This window comes from Oncorhynchus gorbuscha, linkage group LG13, assembly GCF_021184085.1.
Source record: "Oncorhynchus gorbuscha isolate QuinsamMale2020 ecotype Even-year linkage group LG13, OgorEven_v1.0, whole genome shotgun sequence".
NCBI classification, from domain to species: domain Eukaryota; kingdom Metazoa; phylum Chordata; class Actinopteri; order Salmoniformes; family Salmonidae; genus Oncorhynchus; species Oncorhynchus gorbuscha.
The window spans coordinates 11,576,544-11,600,147 of NC_060185.1; the positions used below are offsets into that span (position 1 = coordinate 11,576,544).

A 23,604-nucleotide genomic window follows, 5' to 3' on the forward strand; every position below is an offset into this window, starting at 1 on the left:
ACAAGGATAGGAGCGGATGCAAAACGCTTCTTAAAGAGATCAGAACAACAAACATACGACCGGTGAGGAGGAAGGGAGTTGGTTCTGGACTGACTGAAGACCGTGTGCAGACCATGATACTCCTCCGGCACTCCTGTCAAATCACCAGGTTCCTCCTGAGAAGAGGGGACAGAACAAACAGGAGAAATAGCAGACATTAAACACTTCACATGACAAGAAACGTTCCAGGAAAGGATAGAATTACTAGACCAATCAAAAGAAGGATTATGACACACTAGCCAGGGATGACCCAAAACAACAGGTGTAAAAGGTGAACAAAAAATAAAAAAAGAAATGGTCTCACTATGGTTACCAGATACAGTGAGGGTTAAAGGTAGTGTTTCATATAATATACTGGGGAGAGGACTACCATCCAAGGCAAACATGACCGTGGGCTCCCCCTAACTGTCTGAGAGGAATGTCATGTTCCCGCGCCCAGGCTTCGTCCATAAAACAGCCCTCTGCCCCAGAGTCTATTAATGCACTGCAGGAAGCTGCCGATCCGGTCCAGCGTAGATGGACCGGTAAGGTAGTACATGTACTTGACGGAGAGGACCGTCTAGTAGCGCTTATCAGTCGCCCTCCGCTTACTGATGAGCTCTGGCCTTTAACTGGACATGAAATGACAAAATGACCAGCGGAACCGCAATAGAGACAGAGGCGGTTGGTGATTCTCCGTTCCCTCTCCTTAGTCGAGATGCGAATACCCCCCAGCTGCATGGGCTCAACACCTGAGTCAGTGGGGAAAGACGGTAGTGTCGGAGAGAGGGGAGACACAGTTAACGCGAGCTCTCTTCTATAAGCTCGGTGACGAAGATCTACCCGTCGTTCAATGCGAATAGCGAGTTCAATCAAAGAATCCACGCTGGATGGAACCTCCCGAGAGAGAATCTCATCCTTAACCTTAGCGTGGAGTCCCTCCAGAAAACGAGCGAGCAACGCCTGCTCGTTCCAGTTACTGGAGGCAGCAAGAGTGCGAAACTCTATAGAGTAATCCGTTATGGATCGATTACCTTGACATAGGGAAGACAGGGACCAGGAAGCTTCTTTCCCAAAAACTGAGCGATCAAAACCCTTATCATCTCCTCTTTAAAGTTCAGATAATTGTTAGTACACTCAGCGCTTGCCTCCCAGATAGCTGTGCCCCACTGCCGAGCCCGACCAGTAAGGAGTGATATGACGTAGGCAATCCGAGCTCTCTCTCTTGAGTATGTGTTGGGTTGGAGAGAGAACACTATATCACACTGGGTGAGAAAGGAGCGGCACTCAGTGGGCTGCCCAGAATAACATGGTGGGTTATTAACCCTAGGTTCCGGAGGCTCGGAAGACCCGGAAGTAGCTGGTGGCACGAGACGAAGACTCTGATACTGTCCTGAGAGGTCGGAGACCTGAGCGGCCAGGTTCTCCACGGCATGGCGAGCAGCAGACAATTCCTGCTCGTGTCTGCCGAGCATGGCTCCTTGGGACTCGAGAGTAGAGTAGAGAGAATCCATAGTCGCTGGGTCCCTTCTTGGTCGGATCCTTCTGTCATGCAGGTGAATGAGGACCCAAAAGCGACTTGGCGAAAACAGAGTCTTTAATCCAGTAAAGTAAAATACAATCAAAAAACACAACTTCCACTCGTAATGACGAGAACCGACTGGAGACTCGATCTTGAACAGCAGGTTGCCTCGGGAAGGCACTTGAACCTAGCAGACTCAGACACCTGCTCACCACGCAGCATCTGAGGGAAACACGACACGACAGGGCGATACACAAACACAGCACGGTGAACAATAGATAAGGATCCGACAGGGCAGGAACGGAAAACAAGGAGAGAAATAGGGACTCTAATCAGGGAAAAGGATCGGGAACAGGTGTGGGAAGACTAAATGATTGATTAGGGGAATAGGAACAGCTGGGAGCAGGAACGGAACGATAGAGAGAAGAGAGAGAGGGAGGGGGAGAGGGATAGAAAAAGGGAACGAACCTAATAAGACCAGCAGGGGGAAACGAACAGAAGGGAAAGCATAATGACAAGACAATATATGACAAAACATGACAATCTGCCCCATATACTGTTAAGTAAATCTCCAACTGTACCCATCTGCCCCATATACTGTTAAGTAAATCTCCAACTGTACCCATCTGCCCCATATACTGTTAAGTAAATCTCCAACTGTACCCATCTGCCCCATATACTGTTAAGTAAATCTCCAACTGTACCCATCTGCCCCATATACTGTTAAGTAAATCTCCAACTGTACCCATCTGCCCCATATACTGTTAAGTAAATCTCCAACTGTACCCATCTGCCCCATATACTGTTAAGTAAATCTCCAACTGTGTAATCGCATCTTTGCATATTTAATAGTGTATTTATTTTCTTCAGAAAAGAAAAATATCAACAGCTCAGCTCACCGAAGACAATGTACTAATACACTGGCAATCATGAAGAGTTGACAAAGAAATCAATCCACCCTCTAGTGGATATAAACTAAAGTACAACCTCATCTCATGTATTGACATCTACACAGTCTACAGACAAGCCTTGGCTGAATGAGATGTTTCTCTCTGTGTCCAGATCTGATGCATCCATCTGATACAGATCTCACATATTCAGCAAATGTGCAAGAGACTTATTCAAAGACATTCATTCAAAAATATAGATTTTGAAACGCATTTCTAAAAACATTATTCTAATTCACAATAAAACTAGAATCGTTAATTGCTACATCCGTTCGGACATAAAATTAAAAATGATAAAATCATATACAGTACCCATTGATTCTTGGAAAATATAACTTATAAATGAATGATATATACCCATTGATTATTACTTATAAATGAATGATATATACCCATTGATTATTACTTATATATTAATGATATATACCCATTGATTATTACTTATAAATTAATGATATATACCCATTGATTATTACTTATAAATGAAGGATATATTAAACCCATTGATTCTAGAATATTATAGCTTATGAATGAAGGATATATTAAACCCATTGATTCTAGAATATTATAGCTTATGAATGAAGGATATATTAAACCCATTGATTCTAGAATATTATAGCTTATGAATGAAGGATATATTAAACCCATTGATTCTAGAATATTATAGCTTATGAATGAAGGATATATTAAACCCATTGATTCTAGAATAGTATAGCTTATGAATGAAGGATATATTAAACCCATTGATTCTAGAATATTATAGCTTATGAATGAAGGATATATTAAACCCATTGATTCTAGAATATTATAGCTTATGAATGAAGGATATATTAAACCCATTGATTCTAGAATATTATAGCTTATGAATGAAGGATATATTAAACCCATTGATTCTAGAATATTATAGCTTATGAATGAAGGATATATTAAACTAGAATAGTATAGCCCCATTGATTCTAGAATATTATAGCTTATGAATGAAGGATATATGAAACCCATTGATTCTAGAATATTATAGCTTATGAATGAAGGATATATTAAACCCATTGATTCTAGAATATTATAGCTTATGAATGAAGGATATATTAAACCCATTGATTCTAGAATAGTATAGCTTATGAATGAAGGATATATTAAACCCATTGATTCTAGAATATTATAGCTTATGAATGAAGGATATATTAAACCAATTGATTCTAGAATAGTATAGCTTATGAATGAAGGATATATTAAACCCATTGATTCTAGAATATTATAGCTTATGAATGAAGGATATATGAAACCCATTGATTCTAGAATATTATAGCTTATGAATGAAGGATATATTAAACCCATTGATTCTAGAATATTATAGCTTATGAATGAAGGATATATTAAACCCATTGATTCTAGAATAGTATAGCTTATGAATGAAGGATATATTAAACCCATTGATTCTAGAATATTATAGCTTATGAATGAAGGATATATTAAACCCATTGATTCTAGAATATTATAGCTTATGAATGAAGGATATATTAAACCCATTGATTCTAGAATATTATAGCTTATGAATGAAGGATATATGAAACCCATTGATTCTAGAATATTATAGCTTATGAATGAAGGATATATTAAACCCATTGATTCTAGAATATTATAGCTTATGAATGAAGGATATATTAAACCCATTGATTCTAGAATAGTATAGCTTATGAATGAAGGATATATTAAACCCATTGATTCTAGAATATTATAGCTTATGAATGAAGGATATATTAAACCCATTGATTCTAGAATAGTATAGCTTATGAATGAAGGATATATTAAACCCATTGATTCTAGAATATTATAGCTTATGAATGAAGGATATATGAATGAAGAAACCCATTGATTCTAGAATATTATAGCTTATGAATGAAGGATATATTAAACCCATTGATTCTAGAATATTATAGCTTATGAATGAAGGATATATTAAACCCATTGATTCTAGAATAGTATAGCTTATGAATGAAGGATATATTAACCCCATTGATTCTAGAATATTATAGCTTATGAATGAAGGATATATTAAACCCATTGATTCTAGAATAGTATAGCTTATGAATGAAGGATATATTAAACCCATTGATTCTAGAATATTATAGCTTATGAATGAAGGATATATGAAACCCATTGATTCTAGAATATTATAGCTTATGAATGAAGGATATATTAAACCCATTGATTCTAGAATATTATAGCTTATGAATGAAGGATATATTAAACCCATTGATTCTAGAATAGTATAGCTTATGAATGAAGGATATATTAAACCCATTGATTCTAGAATATTATAGCTTATGAATGAAGGATATATTAAACCCATTGATTCTAGAATATTATAGCTTATGAATGAAGGATATATTAAACCCATTGATTCTAGAATATTATAGCTTATGAATGAAGGATATATTAAACCCATTGATTCTAGAATATTATAGCTTATGAATGAAGGATATATTAAACCCATTGATTCTAGAATATTATAGCTTATGAATGAAGGATATATTAAACCCATTGATTCTAGAATAGTATAGCTTATGAATGAAGGATATATTAAACCCATTGATTCTAGAATATTATAGCTTATGAATGAAGGATATATTAAACCCATTGATTCTAGAATAGTATAGCTTATGAATGAAGGATATATTAAACCCATTGATTCTAGAATATTATAGCTTATGAATGAAGGATATATTAAACCCATTGATTCTAGAATATTATAGCTTATGAATGAAGGATATATTAAACCCATTGATTCTAGAATATTATAGCTTATGAATGAAGGATATATTAAACCCATTGATTCTAGAATAGTATAGCTTATGAATGAAGGATATATTAAACCCATTGATTCTAGAATATTATAGCTTATGAATGAAGGATATATTAAACCCATTGATTCTAGAATAGTATAGCTTATGAATGAAGGATATATTAAACCCATTGATTCTAGAATATTATAGCTTATGAATGAAGGATATATTAAACCCATTGATTCTAGAATATTATAGCTTATGAATGAAGGATATATTAAACCAATTGATTCTAGAATATTATAGCTTATGAATGAAGGATATATTAAACCCATTGATTCTAGAATATTATAGCTTATGAATGCCTCATGAGCATAGTTCAACTGGCGTACCCCATCATAACCAAAAATATAAGCTTGTTTTACTCCAATGTTTGTAAACAACGCAAACTAACACTGTATAGCCTCAAAACATGGTTATAACTATACTTTTCATATCATGGATGGTCAGTACTGGCATCCATAGCTCTGTCCATTAATTTGAGAGTGGTTACATTTCTCAAGGCCCCTCCCTCAGCTTTTTTGTTTTTGACCAAAACAGAGCTGGGGATTCTGCTTTGTCACTGTTTAAATTAAGGATTCTAGCTTTAAGTATTCAGACCTCTGTATAAGGACCATTGGTGTCAAGAGCATTTTAATGTCCAGCCTCTAACTGGCACAGCTGTGAGCTTTCTGTAACAAACAACTGATGTGTCATCCTCATTATGATGAGTTGCCTCCACATTGCAGCAACAGCAGCAGTATCCCCTCGGCTCATGGAAGGTGCCGGTGTGATGTCACACTCTGGGGGATGTGTCACTGAGCCAGGCAGTAGGCTTTGCTATCTCCCACCACAGGCCTAAAGTGTTATTTAAGTTTAGGCCTCAAGGCCTGGCGCCTAGGCCCTCCCCCTCCAGGACATCAGAGGACAACAAAACTGGACCTGAGACCTCCAACACCAGATACCTCCAGACAGAACACTGATAACAAAGAGGAAGCAAGTCATGTGTGTATTGACAACGCTATCTGACATTCTCTTGTGGAAGAACGCAGAGACTTTCATACTAAATATGCCTGTCTAAAGTTTACTGGATTTATACCAAACCAGGTACTTGCTCACTGGTAATGTTGTGATTACTGTACTATTTCCTATTCAATGCAATGAGAGCCAAATGAAAAGGAAAGGTTATGGTGATTTCTCCACATTTTATTCTTAATAAACAAACATCTTAGTTGTTTAATAGTAGAAAGTATGTAGAGCTTTTGAGTCTAAGTGCATTGTGTGTCCACATTGTGGTAACTTGCCACACCCTGATATATTTCACCTGTCTTTGTGATTGTCTCCACCCCCCTCCAGGAGTCGACCATCTTCCCCATTATCCCCTGTGTATTTATACCCGTGTTCTCTGTTTGTCTGTTGCCAGTTCGTTTCGTTTGTAAATCCTACCAGCGTTTGTTTCACCCTGCTCCAGCCTGTTTTCCTGCTCCTGTTTTCTTGTCCTCCCTGGTTTTTATGCCTGCCCCGACCCTGAGACTTCCTGCCGGTTTGTACCTTAACCCACCATTCTGGATTATTGACCCTGCCGTACCTGACCCTGAGACTGCCTGCCGTTCTGGACCCTTCACCCCCTATCTGGATAATTGACCCCTGCCGTACCTGACCCTGAGACTGCTTTCCATTCTGGACCCTTCACACCCTCTCTGGATAATTGACCCCTGCCTGCCTTGACCTGTTGTTTGCCTGCCCCTGTGGTTGTTATAAACTCTTGTTATTTCTACACTGTCTGCATTTGGGTCTTACCTAAAGGTGTTAGTAACTATTGTAGTATTCCACTGACAGCTCTCAAAGACTGTGTGCATGAAGACATCTCCACTGGGAAGATGGAGTGATAAATACAAACAAATATCACGTAGTTTTAGCATAAAAGTGAAGACTGACCGAGAACACGGTAAAAAGCAAAAAGTTAGGGGAAAAAAACACTAGTTGTGAATGATGTAATGTTGACTTCATCTTTATCCGCTATTATAATGGTTATACTTGTGTAACAAATCATGAACTGCAATTGTTTATAAATAATCTGTTTGAATACCTAACTTTTTTGTGTGTTTTTTTATGCTAAAAAAATACTAAATAAAATGTGAATTCTGAAACAATTTAAGTCAGTGTAATCTTAACCTGAATACCATAAACCATATTAATGATAACCAATTAACTATTCAGGCTACAATGTGGCAGATTTTTTTTTTTTTTTCCTTATTGACCATGTAAAATCCTCACATTGTTCTATATCCTGTGTTTCTTTGGCAGATGCTAGTGAATATATCCCACATATCCTGCACTGTAAGATTATGAGAGTAGACATCAGTGTGTCTCTTATGGCTGGGTGGAAGAAAGACTACTGCTAACAGCTCTGGTCTTGGGATCTAGACCAGCGTCCAGGTCTTACAGAGACATGCCTGTCTACAGAGCCAACAGCAAGCTGGGCTTCCTGCTGCTCTTCTCCTTGACTCTGTGTTTTCAATTCATAAGGACACCCCCATCGTCAGAGCCAACAGCAAGCTGAGCTTTCTGCTGCTCTTCTCCTTGACTCTGTGTTTTCAATTCATAAGGACACCCCCATCGTCAGAGCCAACAGCAAGCTGAGCTTTCTGCTGCTCTTCTCCTTGACTCTGTGTTTTCAATTCATAAGGACACCCCCATCGTCAGAGCCAACAGCAAGCTGAGCTTTCTGCTGCTCTTCTCCTTGACTCTGTGTTTTAAATTCATAAGGACACCCCCATCGTCAGAGCCAACAGCAAGCTGAGCTTTCTGCTGCTCTTCTCCTTGACTCTGTGTTTTCAATTCATAAGGACACCCCCATCGTCAGAGCCAACAGCAAGCTGAGCTTTCTGCTGCTCTTCTCCTTGACTCTGTGTTTTCAATTCATAAGGACACCCCCATCGTCAGAGCCAACAGCAAGCTGAGCTTTCTGCTGCTCTTCTCCTTGACTCTGTGTTTTCAATTCATAAGGACACCCCCATCGTCAGAGCCAACAGCAAGCTGAGCTTCCTGCTGCTCTTCTCCTTGACTCTGTGTTTTCAATTCATAAGGACACCCCCATCGTCAGAGCCAACAGCAAGCTGAGCTTCCTGCTGCTCTTCTCCTTGACTCTGTGTTTTCAATTCATAAGGACACCCCCATCGTCAGAGCCAACAGCAAGCTGAGCTTTCTGCTGCTCTTCTCCTTGACTCTGTGTTTTCAATTCATAAGGACACCCCCATCGTCAGAGCCAACAGCAAGCTGAGCTTTCTGCTGCTCTTCTCCTTGACTCTGTGTTTTCAATTCATAAGGACACCCCCATCGTCAGAGCCAACAGCAAGCTGAGCTTTCTGCTGCTCTTCTCCTTGACTCTGTGTTTTCAATTCATAAGGACACCCCCATCGTCAGAGCCAACAGCAAGCTGAGCTTTCTGCTGCTCTTCTCCTTGACTCTGTGTTTTCAATTCATAAGGACACCCCCATCGTCAGAGCCAACAGCAAGCTGAGCTTCCTGCTGCTCTTCTCCTTGACTCTGTGTTTTCAATTCATAAGGACACCCCCATCGTCAGAGCCAACAGCAAGCTGAGCTTTCTGCTGCTCTTCTCCTTGACTCTGTGTTTTCAATTCATAAGGACACCCCCATCGTCAGAGCCAACAGCAAGCTGAGCTTTCTGCTGCTCTTCTCCTTGACTCTGTGTTTTAAATTCATAAGGACACCCCCATCGTCAGAGCCAACAGCAAGCTGAGCTTTCTGCTGCTCTTCTCCTTGACTCTGTGTTTTCAATTCATAAGGACACCCCCATCGTCAGAGCCAACAGCAAGCTGAGCTTTCTGCTGCTCTTCTCCTTGACTCTGTGTTTTAAATTCATAAGGACACCCCCATCGTCAGAGCCAACAGCAAGCTGAGCTTTCTGCTGCTCTTCTCCTTGACTCTGTGTTTTCAATTCATAAGGACACCCCCATCGTCAGAGCCAACAGCAAGCTGAGCTTTCTGCTGCTCTTCTCCTTGACTCTGTGTTTTCAATTCATAAGGACACCCCCATCGTCAGAGCCAACAGCAAGCTGAGCTTTCTGCTGCTCTTCTCCTTGACTCTGTGTTTTCAATTCATAAGGACACCCCCATCGTCAGAGCCAACAGCAAGCTGAGCTTCCTGCTGCTCTTCTCCTTGACTCTGTGTTTTCAATTCATAAGGACACCCCCATCGTCAGAGCCAACAGCAAGCTGAGCTTCCTGCTGCTCTTCTCCTTGACTCTGTGTTTTCAATTCATAAGGACACCCCCATCGTCAGAGCCAACAGCAAGCTGAGCTTTCTGCTGCTCTTCTCCTTGACTCTGTGTTTTAAATTCATAAGGACACCCCCATCGTCAGAGCCAACAGCAAGCTGAGCTTCCTGCTGCTCTTCTCCTTGACTCTGTGTTTTCAATTCATAAGGACACCCCCATCGTCAGAGCCAACAGCAAGCTGAGCTTCCTGCTGCTCTTCTCCTTGACTCTGTGTTTTCAATTCATAAGGACACCCCCATCGTCAGAGCCAACAGCAAGCTGAGCTTTCTGCTGCTCTTCTCCTTGACTCTGTGTTTTCAATTCATAAGGACACCCCCATCGTCAGAGCCAACAGCAAGCTGAGCTTCCTGCTGCTCTTCTCCTTGACTCTGTGTTTTCAATTCATAAGGACACCCCCATCGTCAGAGCCAACAGCAAGCTGAGCTTCCTGCTGCTCTTCTCCTTGACTCTGTGTTTTCAATTCATAAGGACACCCCCATCGTCAGAGCCAACAGCAAGCTGAGCTTTCTGCTGCTCTTCTCCTTGACTCTGTGTTTTCAATTCATAAGGACACCCCCATCGTCAGAGCCAACAACAAGCTGAGCTTTCTGCTGCTCTTCTCCTTGACTCTGTGTTTTCAATTCATAAGGACACCCCCATCGTCAGAGCCAACAGCAAGCTGAGCTTTCTGCTGCTCTTCTCCTTGACTCTGTGTTTTCAATTCATAAGGACACCCCCATCGTCAGAGCCAACAGCAAGCTGAGCTTTCTGCTGCTCTTCTCCTTGACTCTGTGTTTTCAATTCATAAGGACACCCCCATCGTCAGAGCCAACAGCAAGCTGAGCTTCCTGCTGCTCTTCTCCTTGACTCTGTGTTTTCAATTCATAAGGACACCCCCATCGTCAGAGCCAACAGCAAGCTGAGCTTTCTGCTGCTCTTCTCCTTGACTCTGTGTTTTCAATTCATAAGGACACCCCCATCGTCAGAGCCAACAGCAAGCTGAGCTTTCTGCTGCTCTTCTCCTTGACTCTGTGTTTTCAATTCATAAGGACACCCCCATCGTCAGAGCCAACAGCAAGCTGAGCTTTCTGCTGCTCTTCTCCTTGACTCTGTGTTTTCAATTCATAAGGACACCCCCATCGTCAGAGCCAACAGCAAGCTGAGCTTTCTGCTGCTCTTCTCCTTGACTCTGTGTTTTCAATTCATAAGGACACCCCCATCGTCAGAGCCAACAGCAAGCTGAGCTTTCTGCTGCTCTTCTCCTTGACTCTGTGTTTTCAATTCATAAGGACACCCCCATCGTCAGAGCCAACAGCAAGCTGAGCTTCCTGCTGCTCTTCTCCTTGACTCTGTGTTTTCAATTCATAAGGACACCCCCATCGTCAGAGCCAACAGCAAGCTGAGCTTCCTGCTGCTCTTCTCCTTGACTCTGTGTTTTCAATTCATAAGGACACCCCCATCGTCAGAGCCAACAGCAAGCTGAGCTTTCTGCTGCTCTTCTCCTTGACTCTGTGTTTTAAATTCATAAGGACACCCCCATCGTCAGAGCCAACAGCAAGCTGAGCTTTCTGCTGCTCTTCTCCTTGACTCTGTGTTTTAAATTCATAAGGACACCCCCATCGTCAGAGCCAACAGCAAGCTGAGCTTTCTGCTGCTCTTCTCCTTGACTCTGTGTTTTCAATTCATAAGGACACCCCCATCGTCAGAGCCAACAGCAAGCTGAGCTTTCTGCTGCTCTTCTCCTTGACTCTGTGTTTTCAATTCATAAGGACACCCCCATCGTCAGAGCCAACAGCAAGCTGAGCTTCCTGCTGCTCTTCTCCTTGACTCTGTGTTTTCAATTCATAAGGACACCCCCATCGTCAGAGCCAACAGCAAGCTGAGCTTCCTGCTGCTCTTCTCCTTGACTCTGTGTTTTCAATTCATAAGGACACCCCCATCGTCAGAGCCAACAGCAAGCTGAGCTTTCTGCTGCTCTTCTCCTTGACTCTGTGTTTTCAATTCATAAGGACACCCCCATCGTCAGAGCCAACAGCAAGCTGAGCTTTCTGCTGCTCTTCTCCTTGACTCTGTGTTTTCAATTCATAAGGACACCCCCATCGTCAGAGCCAACAGCAAGCTGAGCTTCCTGCTGCTCTTCTCCTTGACTCTGTGTTTTCAATTCATAAGGACACCCCCATCGTCAGAGCCAACAGCAAGCTGAGCTTTCTGCTGCTCTTCTCCTTGACTCTGTGTTTTCAATTCATAAGGACACCCCCATCGTCAGAGCCAACAGCAAGCTGAGCTTCCTGCTGCTCTTCTCCTTGACTCTGTGTTTTCAATTCATAAGGACACCCCCATCGTCAGAGCCAACAGCAAGCTGAGCTTTCTGCTGCTCTTCTCCTTGACTCTGTGTTTTCAATTCATAAGGACACCCCCATCGTCAGAGCCAACAGCAAGCTGAGCTTTCTGCTGCTCTTCTCCTTGACTCTGTGTTTTCAATTCATAAGGACACCCCCATCGTCAGAGCCAACAGCAAGCTGAGCTTCCTGCTGCTCTTCTCCTTGACTCTGTGTTTTCAATTCATAAGGACACCCCCATCGTCAGAGCCAACAGCAAGCTGAGCTTCCTGCTGCTCTTCTCCTTGACTCTGTGTTTTCAATTCATAAGGACACCCCCATCGTCAGAGCCAACAGCAAGCTGAGCTTTCTGCTGCTCTTCTCCTTGACTCTGTGTTTTAAATTCATAAGGACACCCCCATCGTCAGAGCCAACAGCAAGCTGAGCTTTCTGCTGCTCTTCTCCTTGACTCTGTGTTTTCAATTCATAAGGACACCCCCATCGTCAGAGCCAACAGCAAGCTGAGCTTTCTGCTGCTCTTCTCCTTGACTCTGTGTTTTCAATTCATAAGGACACCCCCATCGTCAGAGCCAACAGCAAGCTGAGCTTTCTGCTGCTCTTCTCCTTGACTCTGTGTTTTCAATTCATAAGGACACCCCCATCGTCAGAGCCAACAGCAAGCTGAGCTTTCTGCTGCTCTTCTCCTTGACTCTGTGTTTTCAATTCATAAGGACACCCCCATCGTCAGAGCCAACAGCAAGCTGAGCTTTCTGCTGCTCTTCTCCTTGACTCTGTGTTTTCAATTCATAAGGACACCCCCATCGTCAGAGCCAACAGCAAGCTGAGCTTTCTGCTGCTCTTCTCCTTGACTCTGTGTTTTCAATTCATAAGGACACCCCCATCGTCAGAGCCAACAGCAAGCTGAGCTTTCTGCTGCTCTTCTCCTTGACTCTGTGTTTTCAATTCATAAGGACACCCCCATCGTCAGAGCCAACAGCAAGCTGAGCTTTCTGCTGCTCTTCTCCTTGACTCTGTGTTTTCAATTCATAAGGACACCCCCATCGTCAGAGCCAACAGCAAGCTGAGCTTCCTGCTGCTCTTCTCCTTGACTCTGTGTTTTCAATTCATAAGGACACCCCCATCGTCAGAGCCAACAGCAAGCTGAGCTTTCTGCTGCTCTTCTCCTTGACTCTGTGTTTTCAATTCATAAGGACACCCCCATCGTCAGAGCCAACAGCAAGCTGAGCTTTCTGCTGCTCTTCTCCTTGACTCTGTGTTTTCAATTCATAAGGACACCCCCATCGTCAGAGCCAACAGCAAGCTGAGCTTTCTGCTGCTCTTCTCCTTGACTCTGTGTTTTCAATTCATAAGGACACCCCCATCGTCAGAGCCAACAGCAAGCTGAGCTTTCTGCTGTTCTTCTCCTTGACTCTGTGTTTTCAATTCATAAGGACACCCCCATCGTCAGAGCCAACAGCAAGCTGAGCTTTCTGCTGCTCTTCTCCTTGACTCTGTGTTTTCAATTCATAAGGACACCCCCATCGTCAGAGCCAACAGCAAGCTGAGCTTCCTGCTGCTCTTCTCCTTGACTCTGTGTTTTCAATTCATAAGGACACCCCCATCGTCAGAGCCAACAGCAAGCTGAGCTTCCTGCTGCTCTTCTCCTTGACTCTGTGTTTTCAATTCATAAGGACACCCCCATCGTCAGAGCCAACAGCAAGCTGAGCTTTCTGCTGCTCTTCTCCTTGACTCTGTGTTTTCAATTCATAAGGACACCCCCATCGTCAGAGCCAACAGCAAGCTGAGCTTTCTGCTGCTCTTCTCCTTGACTCTGTGTTTTCAATTCATAAGGACACCCCCATCGTCAGAGCCAACAGCAAGCTGAGCTTTCTGCTGCTCTTCTCCTTGACTCTGTGTTTTCAATTCATAAGGACACCCCCATCGTCAGAGCCAACAGCAAGCTGAGCTTTCTGCTGCTCTTCTCCTTGACTCTGTGTTTTCAATTCATAAGGACACCCCCATCGTCAGAGCCAACAGCAAGCTGAGCTTTCTGCTGCTCTTCTCCTTGACTCTGTGTTTTCAATTCATAAGGACACCCCCATCGTCAGAGCCAACAGCAAGCTGAGCTTTCTGCTGCTCTTCTCCTTGACTCTGTGTTTTCAATTCATAAGGACACCCCCATCGTCAGAGCCAACAGCAAGCTGAGCTTCCTGCTGCTCTTCTCCTTGACTCTGTGTTTTCAATTCATAAGGACACCCCCATCGTCAGAGCCAACAGCAAGCTGAGCTTTCTGCTGCTCTTCTCCTTGACTCTGTGTTTTCAATTCATAAGGACACCCCCATCGTCAGAGCCAACAGCAAGCTGAGCTTTCTGCTGCTCTTCTCCTTGACTCTGTGTTTTCAATTCATAAGGACACCCCCATCGTCAGAGCCAACAGCAAGCTGAGCTTTCTGCTGCTCTTCTCCTTGACTCTGTGTTTTCAATTCATAAGGACACCCCCATCGTCAGAGCCAACAGCAAGCTGAGCTTTCTGCTGCTCTTCTCCTTGACTCTGTGTTTTCAATTCATAAGGACACCCCCATCGTCAGAGCCAACAGCAAGCTGAGCTTTCTGCTGCTCTTCTCCTTGACTCTGTGTTTTCAATTCATAAGGACACCCCCATCGTCAGAGCCAACAGCAAGCTGAGCTTCCTGCTGCTCTTCTCCTTGACTCTGTGTTTTCAATTCATAAGGACACCCCCATCGTCAGAGCCAACAGCAAGCTGAGCTTCCTGCTGCTCTTCTCCTTGACTCTGTGTTTTCAATTCATAAGGACACCCCCATCGTCAGAGCCAACAGCAAGCTGAGCTTTCTGCTGCTCTTCTCCTTGACTCTGTGTTTTCAATTCATAAGGACACCCCCATCGTCAGAGCCAACAGCAAGCTGAGCTTTCTGCTGCTCTTCTCCTTGACTCTGTGTTTTCAATTCATAAGGACACCCCCATCGTCAGAGCCAACAGCAAGCTGAGCTTTCTGCTGCTCTTCTCCTTGACTCTGTGTTTTCAATTCATAAGGACACCCCCATCGTCAGAGCCAACAGCAAGCTGAGCTTTCTGCTGCTCTTCTCCTTGACTCTGTGTTTTCAATTCATAAGGACACCCCCATCGTCAGAGCCAACAGCAAGCTGAGCTTTCTGCTGCTCTTCTCCTTGACTCTGTGTTTTCAATTCATAAGGACACCCCCATCGTCAGAGCCAACAGCAAGCTGAGCTTTCTGCTGCTCTTCTCCTTGACTCTGTGTTTTCAATTCATAAGGACACCCCCATCGTCAGAGCCAACAGCAAGCTGAGCTTTCTGCTGCTCTTCTCCTTGACTCTGTGTTTTCAATTCATAAGGACACCCCCATCGTCAGAGCCAACAGCAAGCTGAGCTTCCTGCTGCTCTTCTCCTTGACTCTGTGTTTTCAATTCATAAGGACACCCCCATCGTCAGAGCCAACAGCAAGCTGAGCTTTCTGCTGCTCTTCTCCTTGACTCTGTGTTTTCAATTCATAAGGACACCCCCATCGTCAGAGCCAACAGCAAGCTGAGCTTTCTGCTGCTCTTCTCCTTGACTCTGTGTTTTCAATTCATAAATGGCATATAATAAGGACACCCCCATCGTCAGAGCCAACAGCAAGCTGAGCTTTCTGCTGCTCTTCTCCTTGACTCTGTGTTTTCAATTCATAAGGACACCCCCATCGTCAGAGCCAACAGCAAGCTGAGCTTCCTGCTGCTCTTCTCCTTGACTCTGTGTTTTCAATTCATAAGGACACCCCCATCGTCAGAGCCAACAGCAAGCTGAGCTTTCTGCTGCTCTTCTCCTTGACTCTGTGTTTTCAATTCATAAGGACACCCCCATCGTCAGAGCCAACAGCAAGCTGAGCTTCCTGCTGCTCTTCTCCTTGACTCTGTGTTTTCAATTCATAAGGACACCCCCATCGTCAGAGCCAACAGCAAGCTGAGCTTTCTGCTGCTCTTCTCCTTGACTCTGTGTTTTCAATTCATAAGGACACCCCCATCGTCAGAGCCAACAGCAAGCTGAGCTTTCTGCTGCTCTTCTCCTTGACTCTGTGTTTTCAATTCATAAGGACACCCCCATCGTCAGAGCCAACAGCAAGCTGAGCTTTCTGCTGCTCTTCTCCTTGACTCTGTGTTTTCAATTCATAAGGACACCCCCATCGTCAGAGCCAACAGCAAGCTGAGCTTCCTGCTGCTCTTCTCCTTGACTCTGTGTTTTCAATTCATAAGGACACCCCCATCGTCAGAGCCAACAGCAAGCTGAGCTTTCTGCTGCTCTTCTCCTTGACTCTGTGTTTTCAATTCATAAGGACACCCCCATCGTCAGAGCCAACAGCAAGCTGAGCTTTCTGCTGCTCTTCTCCTTGACTCTGTGTTTTCAATTCATAAGGACACCCCCATTGTCAGAGCCAACAGCAAGCTGAGCTTCCTGCTGCTCTTCTCCTTGACTCTGTGTTTTAAATTCATAAGGACACCCCCATCGTCAGAGCCAACAGCAAGCTGAGCTTTCTGCTGCTCTTCTCCTTGACTCTGTGTTTTCAATTCATAAGGACACCCCCATCGTCAGAGCCAACAGCAAGCTGAGCTTTCTGCTGCTCTTCTCCTTGACTCTGTGTTTTCAATTCATAAGGACACCCCCATCGTCAGAGCCAACAACAAGCTGAGCTTTCTGCTGCTCTTCTCCTTGACTCTGTGTTTTCAATTCATAAGGACACCCCCATCGTCAGAGCCAACAGCAAGCTGAGCTTCCTGCTGCTCTTCTCCTTGACTCTGTGTTTTCAATTCATAAGGACACCCCCATCGTCAGAGCCAACAGCAAGCTGAGCTTTCTGCTGCTCTTCTCCTTGACTCTGTGTTTTCAATTCATAAGGACACCCCCATCGTCAGAGCCAACAGCAAGCTGAGCTTTCTGCTGCTCTTCTCCTTGACTCTGTGTTTTCAATTCATAAGGACACCCCCATCGTCAGAGCCAACAGCAAGCTGAGCTTCCTGCTGCTCTTGTCATGTATTGTCATGTTATGTCTTGTTCCTGTTCTTTCTCTTCTCTTCGTTTCCCCCTGCTGGTCGTATTAGGTTACCTTCTCTCCCTCTATCTCTCTCTCTCTCTATGGTCCCTTTCCTTCTCCCAGCTGTCCCTCATTCTCCTCTAACGACCTCGTTTACTCTCTCACGACTGTTCCCTCTTTTCCCTCTGATTAGGTCTCTATTTCTCTCTCTGTTCCTGCTTCTGTCTTTGTCGGATTCTCGTTTGCTTCGCCCTTGTCCTGTCCTGTCGTAATCTGCCTCTTCATTAGATGCTGCGTTTGATCAGGTGCCTCTGTCCTCTACGGCCCGCGCCTACCCGGAGGGACCTGCAGTCTGTTGCCGCTAGCCCTGCTATTCTCCTCTGCTGCTAGAAGGGGACTAGTCAACCGATACATTTGAAGAGGATTTATGTTTTCCCTGTGTTTGAACATTAAAAGACTCTGTTTCTGTTAAACCGCTTTTGGGTCCTCACTCACCTGCATAACAGCTCTTCTCCTTGACTCTGTGTTTTTAATTCATAAGGACACCCCCATCGTCAGAGCCAACAGCAAGCTGAGCTTTCTGCTGCTCTTCTCCTTGACTCTGTGTTTTCAATTCATAAGGACACCCCCATCATCAGAGCCAACAGCAAGCTGAGCTTTCTGCTGCTCTTCTCCTTGACTCTTCTCCTTGACACGGTGTTTTCTACTTGAAGGCTAGTTCTGTTGTGATAATAATGTTAGTTGTGTTGTGGTAGAGTACATTCCGTCATGGCCATCTACCAAGCCGATAACTATAATGATAAACTATAGGCTACACTGGAACTATAAAACATTGGTGAGCAAAAAATTGATCGTTCCACAGTCCTACACCTGTCAAGCAACTGATCAACGCATCCTACTGAACCCTGCCTATTTAATAAGGTGCCAAAACAAGACTGACCTTTCATAAGGTCTCTAACGCACTGCTACCGTGTGACCATTCATTGTTTTCAGGGTGTGCTCATTATCATAGTGACAACTGCAAATGATACTTCAATGTACATGTGGCCCAATTAAAAATAATATAGTGAATTGTATTTAAACGCAGCAATCGAACGCCATTTCGCCTGAACATATTTTACAGCACGTATTTCACTGCCTTGTTGCTCAAGTGGTTTGAAAGTGATTTCCATTTTTCTAATGGTTGTCAATTCCTTTCGGTCTTTTCTTTCACTGTGCTCTCTCTGTATGTCCTGTGGAACTATTTGCAACAGTGCAACAATGTCATAACCTGCCAAAAGTGATCACACCAATGCACTTTCTCTCCTCAACGTTCCCCGACATGCATTCTCTATGCTACTTTAGGCCTGTTTAACATTAAGCAATTATCAAGAGCAAGCCTGCTTCTTTCCTCCCAAAAGCCGATTAAGCCTAATATTTAAAACAAACACACACGTAAATGTCAGATGGAAACATTTGAACAAATGCCAGTGATGCACTCAGCTATGGTTATTAAAATATCAAGTATGTATGCCTTGATTATCTTTGTTTTTTATTATTAGCATTGCTTTTATGTAGCTAGCAGTGTAAATAAATGTCTTCTCAGATCACTGAGTGCTAAGTAATCACATTTCTGTAATATGCTACTTCCTCCTGCTACTGCTAAGCAAATCTGTGGAAGGTGTTTTATCACAAATCTGTTGAAGGTGTTTTATCACAAATCTGTGGAAGGTGTTTTATCACATATCTGTGGAAGGTGTTTTATCACAAATCTATGGAAGGTGTTTTATCATATTTCTGTGGAAGGTGTTTTATCACATATCTGTGGAAGGTGTTTCATCATATTTCTATGGAAGGTGTTTTATCACATATCTGTGGAAGGTGTTTTATCACATATCTGTGGAAGGTGTTTTATCACATGACCATTAATGACTAATAATCAGCCTTCTATGTACTACTTGTTTTATTCCAGTATATACTTGTTTTACAAAGATTAATTAGTCAAATGCTAATTAATAATGCAACATAAAATATTTTATTTCAGAATAAAGAGCACATTTCTACATTTTATTCAATATCATATAACGTTATGCAACTTCTTCCTAACCTATGAAAAATATTTAACATATTAAACATGGTCAATATTGCACATTAACTCAGTGGCGAATGTATTATAAACTGGTATGACTTTTTATTAATAAAATATATTGATTCCACATACTGATCAGGAATCATCACATGTAAATCTATTATCCTTTGAGCATCATGTGTTTCCTGCTGTTTTTCTCTGGTCTGAGCACTACAATGTAGCACTTAGGGGCAAATATACAGACCAGGAGGCCAAAGGCTGAGGCTAGAATGGCAAAGACATGGACGGCCACTGTGTACTTTCCTGCTGTGCTCACATACACAGGGATAAAGGTTATCCATACAGCAAAGAAGATCAGCATGCTGAAGGTGATGAACTTGGCCTCGTTGAAGTTGTCCGGCAGTTTCCGGGCCAGAAAGGCCATGATGAAGCACATGCAGGCCAAGAGGCCGATGTATCCCAGAACGCACCAGAAGGCAACTTCTGATCCCATGGCACAGTCGATGATGATGACAGAGCTGATGTGGCCGGTGTTGAGGTTGGTGTAGGGAGGTGTGGTCAGCAGCCAGATGAGACAGATCAGTCCCTGTCGGCCAGAGGGAACCATATTGGTGTTAATATTGATCAAGTGATTCAATTGTCTGATTCATTTTAATGTCTTTCACTTAGGCTGCATTTAGTCAGGCAGCCCAAATCTAGGCTTTTGCCCAGTTATTGGCAAACGATCAGATCTAATTGGTCACAAGGCTGGCTGACTGTGTTAACGCAGCCTTAGAGGTAGAGGTCAATGAAAAGAAAAGCAACAAGATCAGAATAGTACCTGGACGGCAGTGCACAACACAACACTGGCTCTCTGCTGGGCATGGCCAAACCACCTCATGACATCACGTCCTGGCAGGGTGGCCCTGAAGGCCATGAGGACCACCATGGTCTTGGCAAGGAGGCAGGAGATGCAGAGGGCAAAGCTCACCCCGAACGCTGGGTACCGGATCTGGCACAGCCAATCTGAGGGCTCCCCGATGAACAACAGTCCAATCAGGAAGCAGATGGAAAGGAAGAGGAGGAGAAGGAAGCTCAGCTCCATGTTGTTGCCGCGGACGATGGGAGTGTGTCGGTTGGCAACAAACACCGCCAAGACAGAGAGTGAGGCACAGGCCCCAAGAATGGATACCACACACAGGACGACACCCATGGACTCCTGATAGGACAGGAACTCCATGGTCTTTGGAACACAGTGGTCTCTGGCCTCGTTTGGCCACGTGACGTCAGAGCAGCGTATGCAGTTTAAAGAATCTGACAGAGAGGAAAAAGAAAACAGAGATTGCAATAGCAACACTGTTTTTTTAGTTCTGACCAATGACTGGTGAGAAAGGCTTGGAAACAAGGGACAACACACCAGTTTGATTGCTGACCTCCCCCTCAGCACAGGGGATGCAGTCGAAGCAGCAGACAGGCTCCCCCTTCCTCCTGGCTACACGGGTGCCTGGGGGACAGCTCTCACTGCACACTGATCGAGCTGCCTGGGGGGCAGAGGGGCACCACTCAGATATACTGATACATCTCGCGTGTATTAAGCGGTGTACAGGGAAAGTGTCTCAGAACGCTTTTCAAACTAGCCAAATGTAGTTTATAAAATGCCAACTTGATATTCTTCAATGACGTTAAGAAGACAACAAAGAACAGACTGAGAAGAAAACGTAGAACCAAGCACCTAGACTGTGATATAGGGCGCACCTGCTTTCCTACAGGCCACTGAATCACTGACTCATTTATGACCAGGTCTCTGCCATCGGCCAATGAGGCGTCATAGAACCCCACTTTAACTAATCGCAGGGAGCCATCCTGCCCCCTCTGCCAGTTCATGAGGTCATAGGAAGCGATGGGGTCACCGTTGTGGTCAAAGCTGACCTCCTCCCCGAGTGTGGAAAACTTCACCTGCTTCATGTAATGTAGTAGCTGGGGAAAGAGGAGTGGAGAGGGTGACACGAGAAACTATACACTCTACTCCCCCTACTGGTGTGTGTGTGTGTCTGCATGCGTGAAAATGAGAAACAGGCAATGATATCTATTCAGCAATAATGAGTAGAGTATCTTCAGCCATAGACTCACCTGCCATGGTTTAACATGCTTTGGGTCCCCACAGGTGCCATTGATAAAAGGCCCCTGCCCAGCCACACAGTTGGTCATATCCTGCAGGGCATGGGCGATGAGATACACAGCCTTATACACATTATAGGATACTCTGAGTTGGCTCACATCGGCAAAGGGTGTGTACACATCCCCCAGAACCTCTCTTCCACTACAGGGCTCTCTGTCCAGGTAACTGACAGAGTGAGTGTGTGTGTTTAAGGAATCGTTCACTCTACAGTTGAATGTCTCTTCCCAGAACTCTGCCAGGAAAGCCGACTGACGTCCGTGGGATGGTCCTAGTCTGGTCAGGAAGTCTTTGAGTCCGGGAATAACATCAGCCTTCCGTATTCCAAATCCCAGTGTTCCTGTCAGGAGATCTCCAAACTCTCTCCACAGGGACTTGGAGGTGGCCCAGGCCTCGCTGGCGATCAGTTGCAGCCCTGTGACATTCCGATGGAGACACTCCCTGAGGATACTCCGAAGCTCTGACTCGCCGGAGAAATTCAGGAGGACTCGGGAGGATGACCCCTGGGTAACAATTACAAGAATAACAACATGTATAATCATGTGCTTTGAAGACATCGTACGTTTATTTCTTTGCTAACCTGGATAGTGTCCACTAGCTGTCCCACAGCATGCTGGGTAAGGACCACTGGGTAGAAGTGGACGTAGGCAGCACACATCCCAAAGTGAACGGACTCCTGTAGAAACAACTGGATGGCAAAACGTGCATAGTCAGACTCCACCCCGATGACGCCCACCCAGGTCCAGTGGAAGTAGCGTACCAGGCGAGCCAGGGCTCTTATCTGAAAGGCATCACTGGGCATGGTGCGCATGAACGTAGGGAACTGCTTCTGGTCACTCAGGCAGCTGCAGGACGCAAAGTAGCTCACCTGAAAGAAGAGGGAACAGCAGGTTAAAAGTGCACTCTGTAAAATGTACTAAATCATTACATATAGCTTTTAATATATACAATATATGTGAACTCAATTTCATGATTTAAAAAAACAAAAACATTTGAAGATATGAATTGACATGTCTCCTGCCAAAGTAAAAATACATTACAGATGAAGGATCTACATTTGTCCAGTATTGTCACAGCAAAATAATCCTGCAGCAACAGAATATGAACATTTAGTCCATTGTGCAGCTTGATTGGTTGTCAGGCTATTAGTTGGCCCAAATTAGCCTACATGGAAGTGCCACACTGTTAATATAATATGTTAATATAACGTATCTTAGCGTGGTTTTCCAGTGCATTTATGTAAATCACCAAACTCATCTGCATTTCTTGCAGTGCAGGAAAATTCTCAGCAACAAAAGAGTGATCAAATTATGATCCCTTACCTGTATATTATGATCTACAAGCCAGTCCAAAGCAGAGAGAACAACAGGGTAAATGTGCACTCTGTAAGTTGAACTCAAGCATTGCATATAGCCCTTAATTTTCATTTAGCAGTCAAGGAATGCAATTCCATAATAAAATGTATAGAATTTTGAAAGTAGCTTTCAAGTCATGAAATAGGATGGCTCCTGCCAAAGTAACAGTATTTCCATAACGATCAGACATGTAATAGCTTCAAGACATCTATATTTTAGGGTAATTCCATTTCGGCTATTGTTATGAGCCATACTTTTACCAAGGATCTATCTCCATCAAAAGCAATTTATCAACTATAAGAAGATTGTTACACAATGATAAAAGTGCAATATACGTAACACTAGTCTCACCAGGGGTATTTGAAAGGAGCCCAGAGTTCTGAGCACAGCCATAGACACCCCAGAGGCGGCATCTCCTATGATAACAGGGGATACAGCCCTGCGTACAGCGGTGCAGTCCGAACCTGGACCCTGACCTGCTCCCCTGTAGTCTGCCCCCCATTCTGGCTGCCCGTTGACCAGCAGCAGGGAGCCTCTCAGCGACACAGGCACATGGTCACAGCTGTCGCGGATATGGAACCCCAGTGTCAGGTGTGGGAGCAGGTCCCTTCGTTGGTTGATCTCTTTCACTGCGAACATCATGGTCTCCATCCAACGCAGGGCCCTGGCACTGAAACTACAGGGAAGAGGATAGCAAGTGGCTTAGAAGCAATGCACGTAAGAGAGAAAGAGACAAACAAGACAGACAGAAAACATTCTTCATTTCCCATCACTTACTACTCATATGTAGTCTGTTGCGGTTCCCATTGAAATGATGTCACAGAGGACACAGGACTATAGTGGAGCGGGAACAAGCCCCCAAGAACCACGTCTCCCTCTTGATAGAAGCTGCTCGTCTCTTCTTCCCCCAGGAAAGTGCACCCGTCCTGGGGTGTGGTAGAGCAAACCCAACTGGCCCACAGAAGAAGCCCCAGCAGCAGGAGTCTGGCAGAGAGGTGCGCCATGGCAGGCAGAGAGTGGATGTACGATGTGAGATCAGTTAGGGCTTCCAGTCCTTGTCTAACCCCCAATTCTCAAT

At 44.1% G+C, this 23,604-nt stretch overlaps 1 protein-coding gene across 1 annotated transcript; it reads right to left on the minus strand.

The window, feature by feature from the left end:
• Positions 1 to 19,067: 19,067 nt before the first annotated feature.
• LOC123992508 (extracellular calcium-sensing receptor-like) lies at positions 19,068 to 23,530 on the minus strand. Its single transcript, XM_046293707.1, has 8 exons — positions 23,307 to 23,530; positions 22,878 to 23,202; positions 21,752 to 22,039; positions 21,126 to 21,674; positions 20,751 to 20,972; positions 20,413 to 20,536; positions 19,837 to 20,309; positions 19,068 to 19,602 (listed from the first exon to the last, which is right to left on the minus strand). The coding sequence occupies exons 1-8, from the start codon at positions 23,528 to 23,530 to the stop codon at positions 19,177 to 19,179; spliced, it is 2,631 nt and encodes an 876-aa protein (XP_046149663.1). The 3' UTR covers positions 19,068 to 19,176.
• Positions 23,531 to 23,604: the final 74 nt, after the last annotated feature.

Excerpts from the sequence above, each read along its gene's own strand:
- LOC123992508 (XM_046293707.1), bottom strand. The coding sequence starts at position 23,530 with ATGGCGCACCTCTCTGCCAGACTCCTGCTGCTGGGGCTTCTTCTGTGG. Across the intron at positions 23,203-23,306 it reads CCGCAACAGACTACATATGA|TTTCAGTGCCAGGGCCCTGC; the intron begins GTAGTAAGTGAT and ends TCTTCCCTGTAG. Across the intron at positions 21,675-21,751 it reads AGCTAGTGGACACTATCCAG|GGGTCATCCTCCCGAGTCCT; the intron begins GTTAGCAAAGAA and ends ATTGTTACCCAG.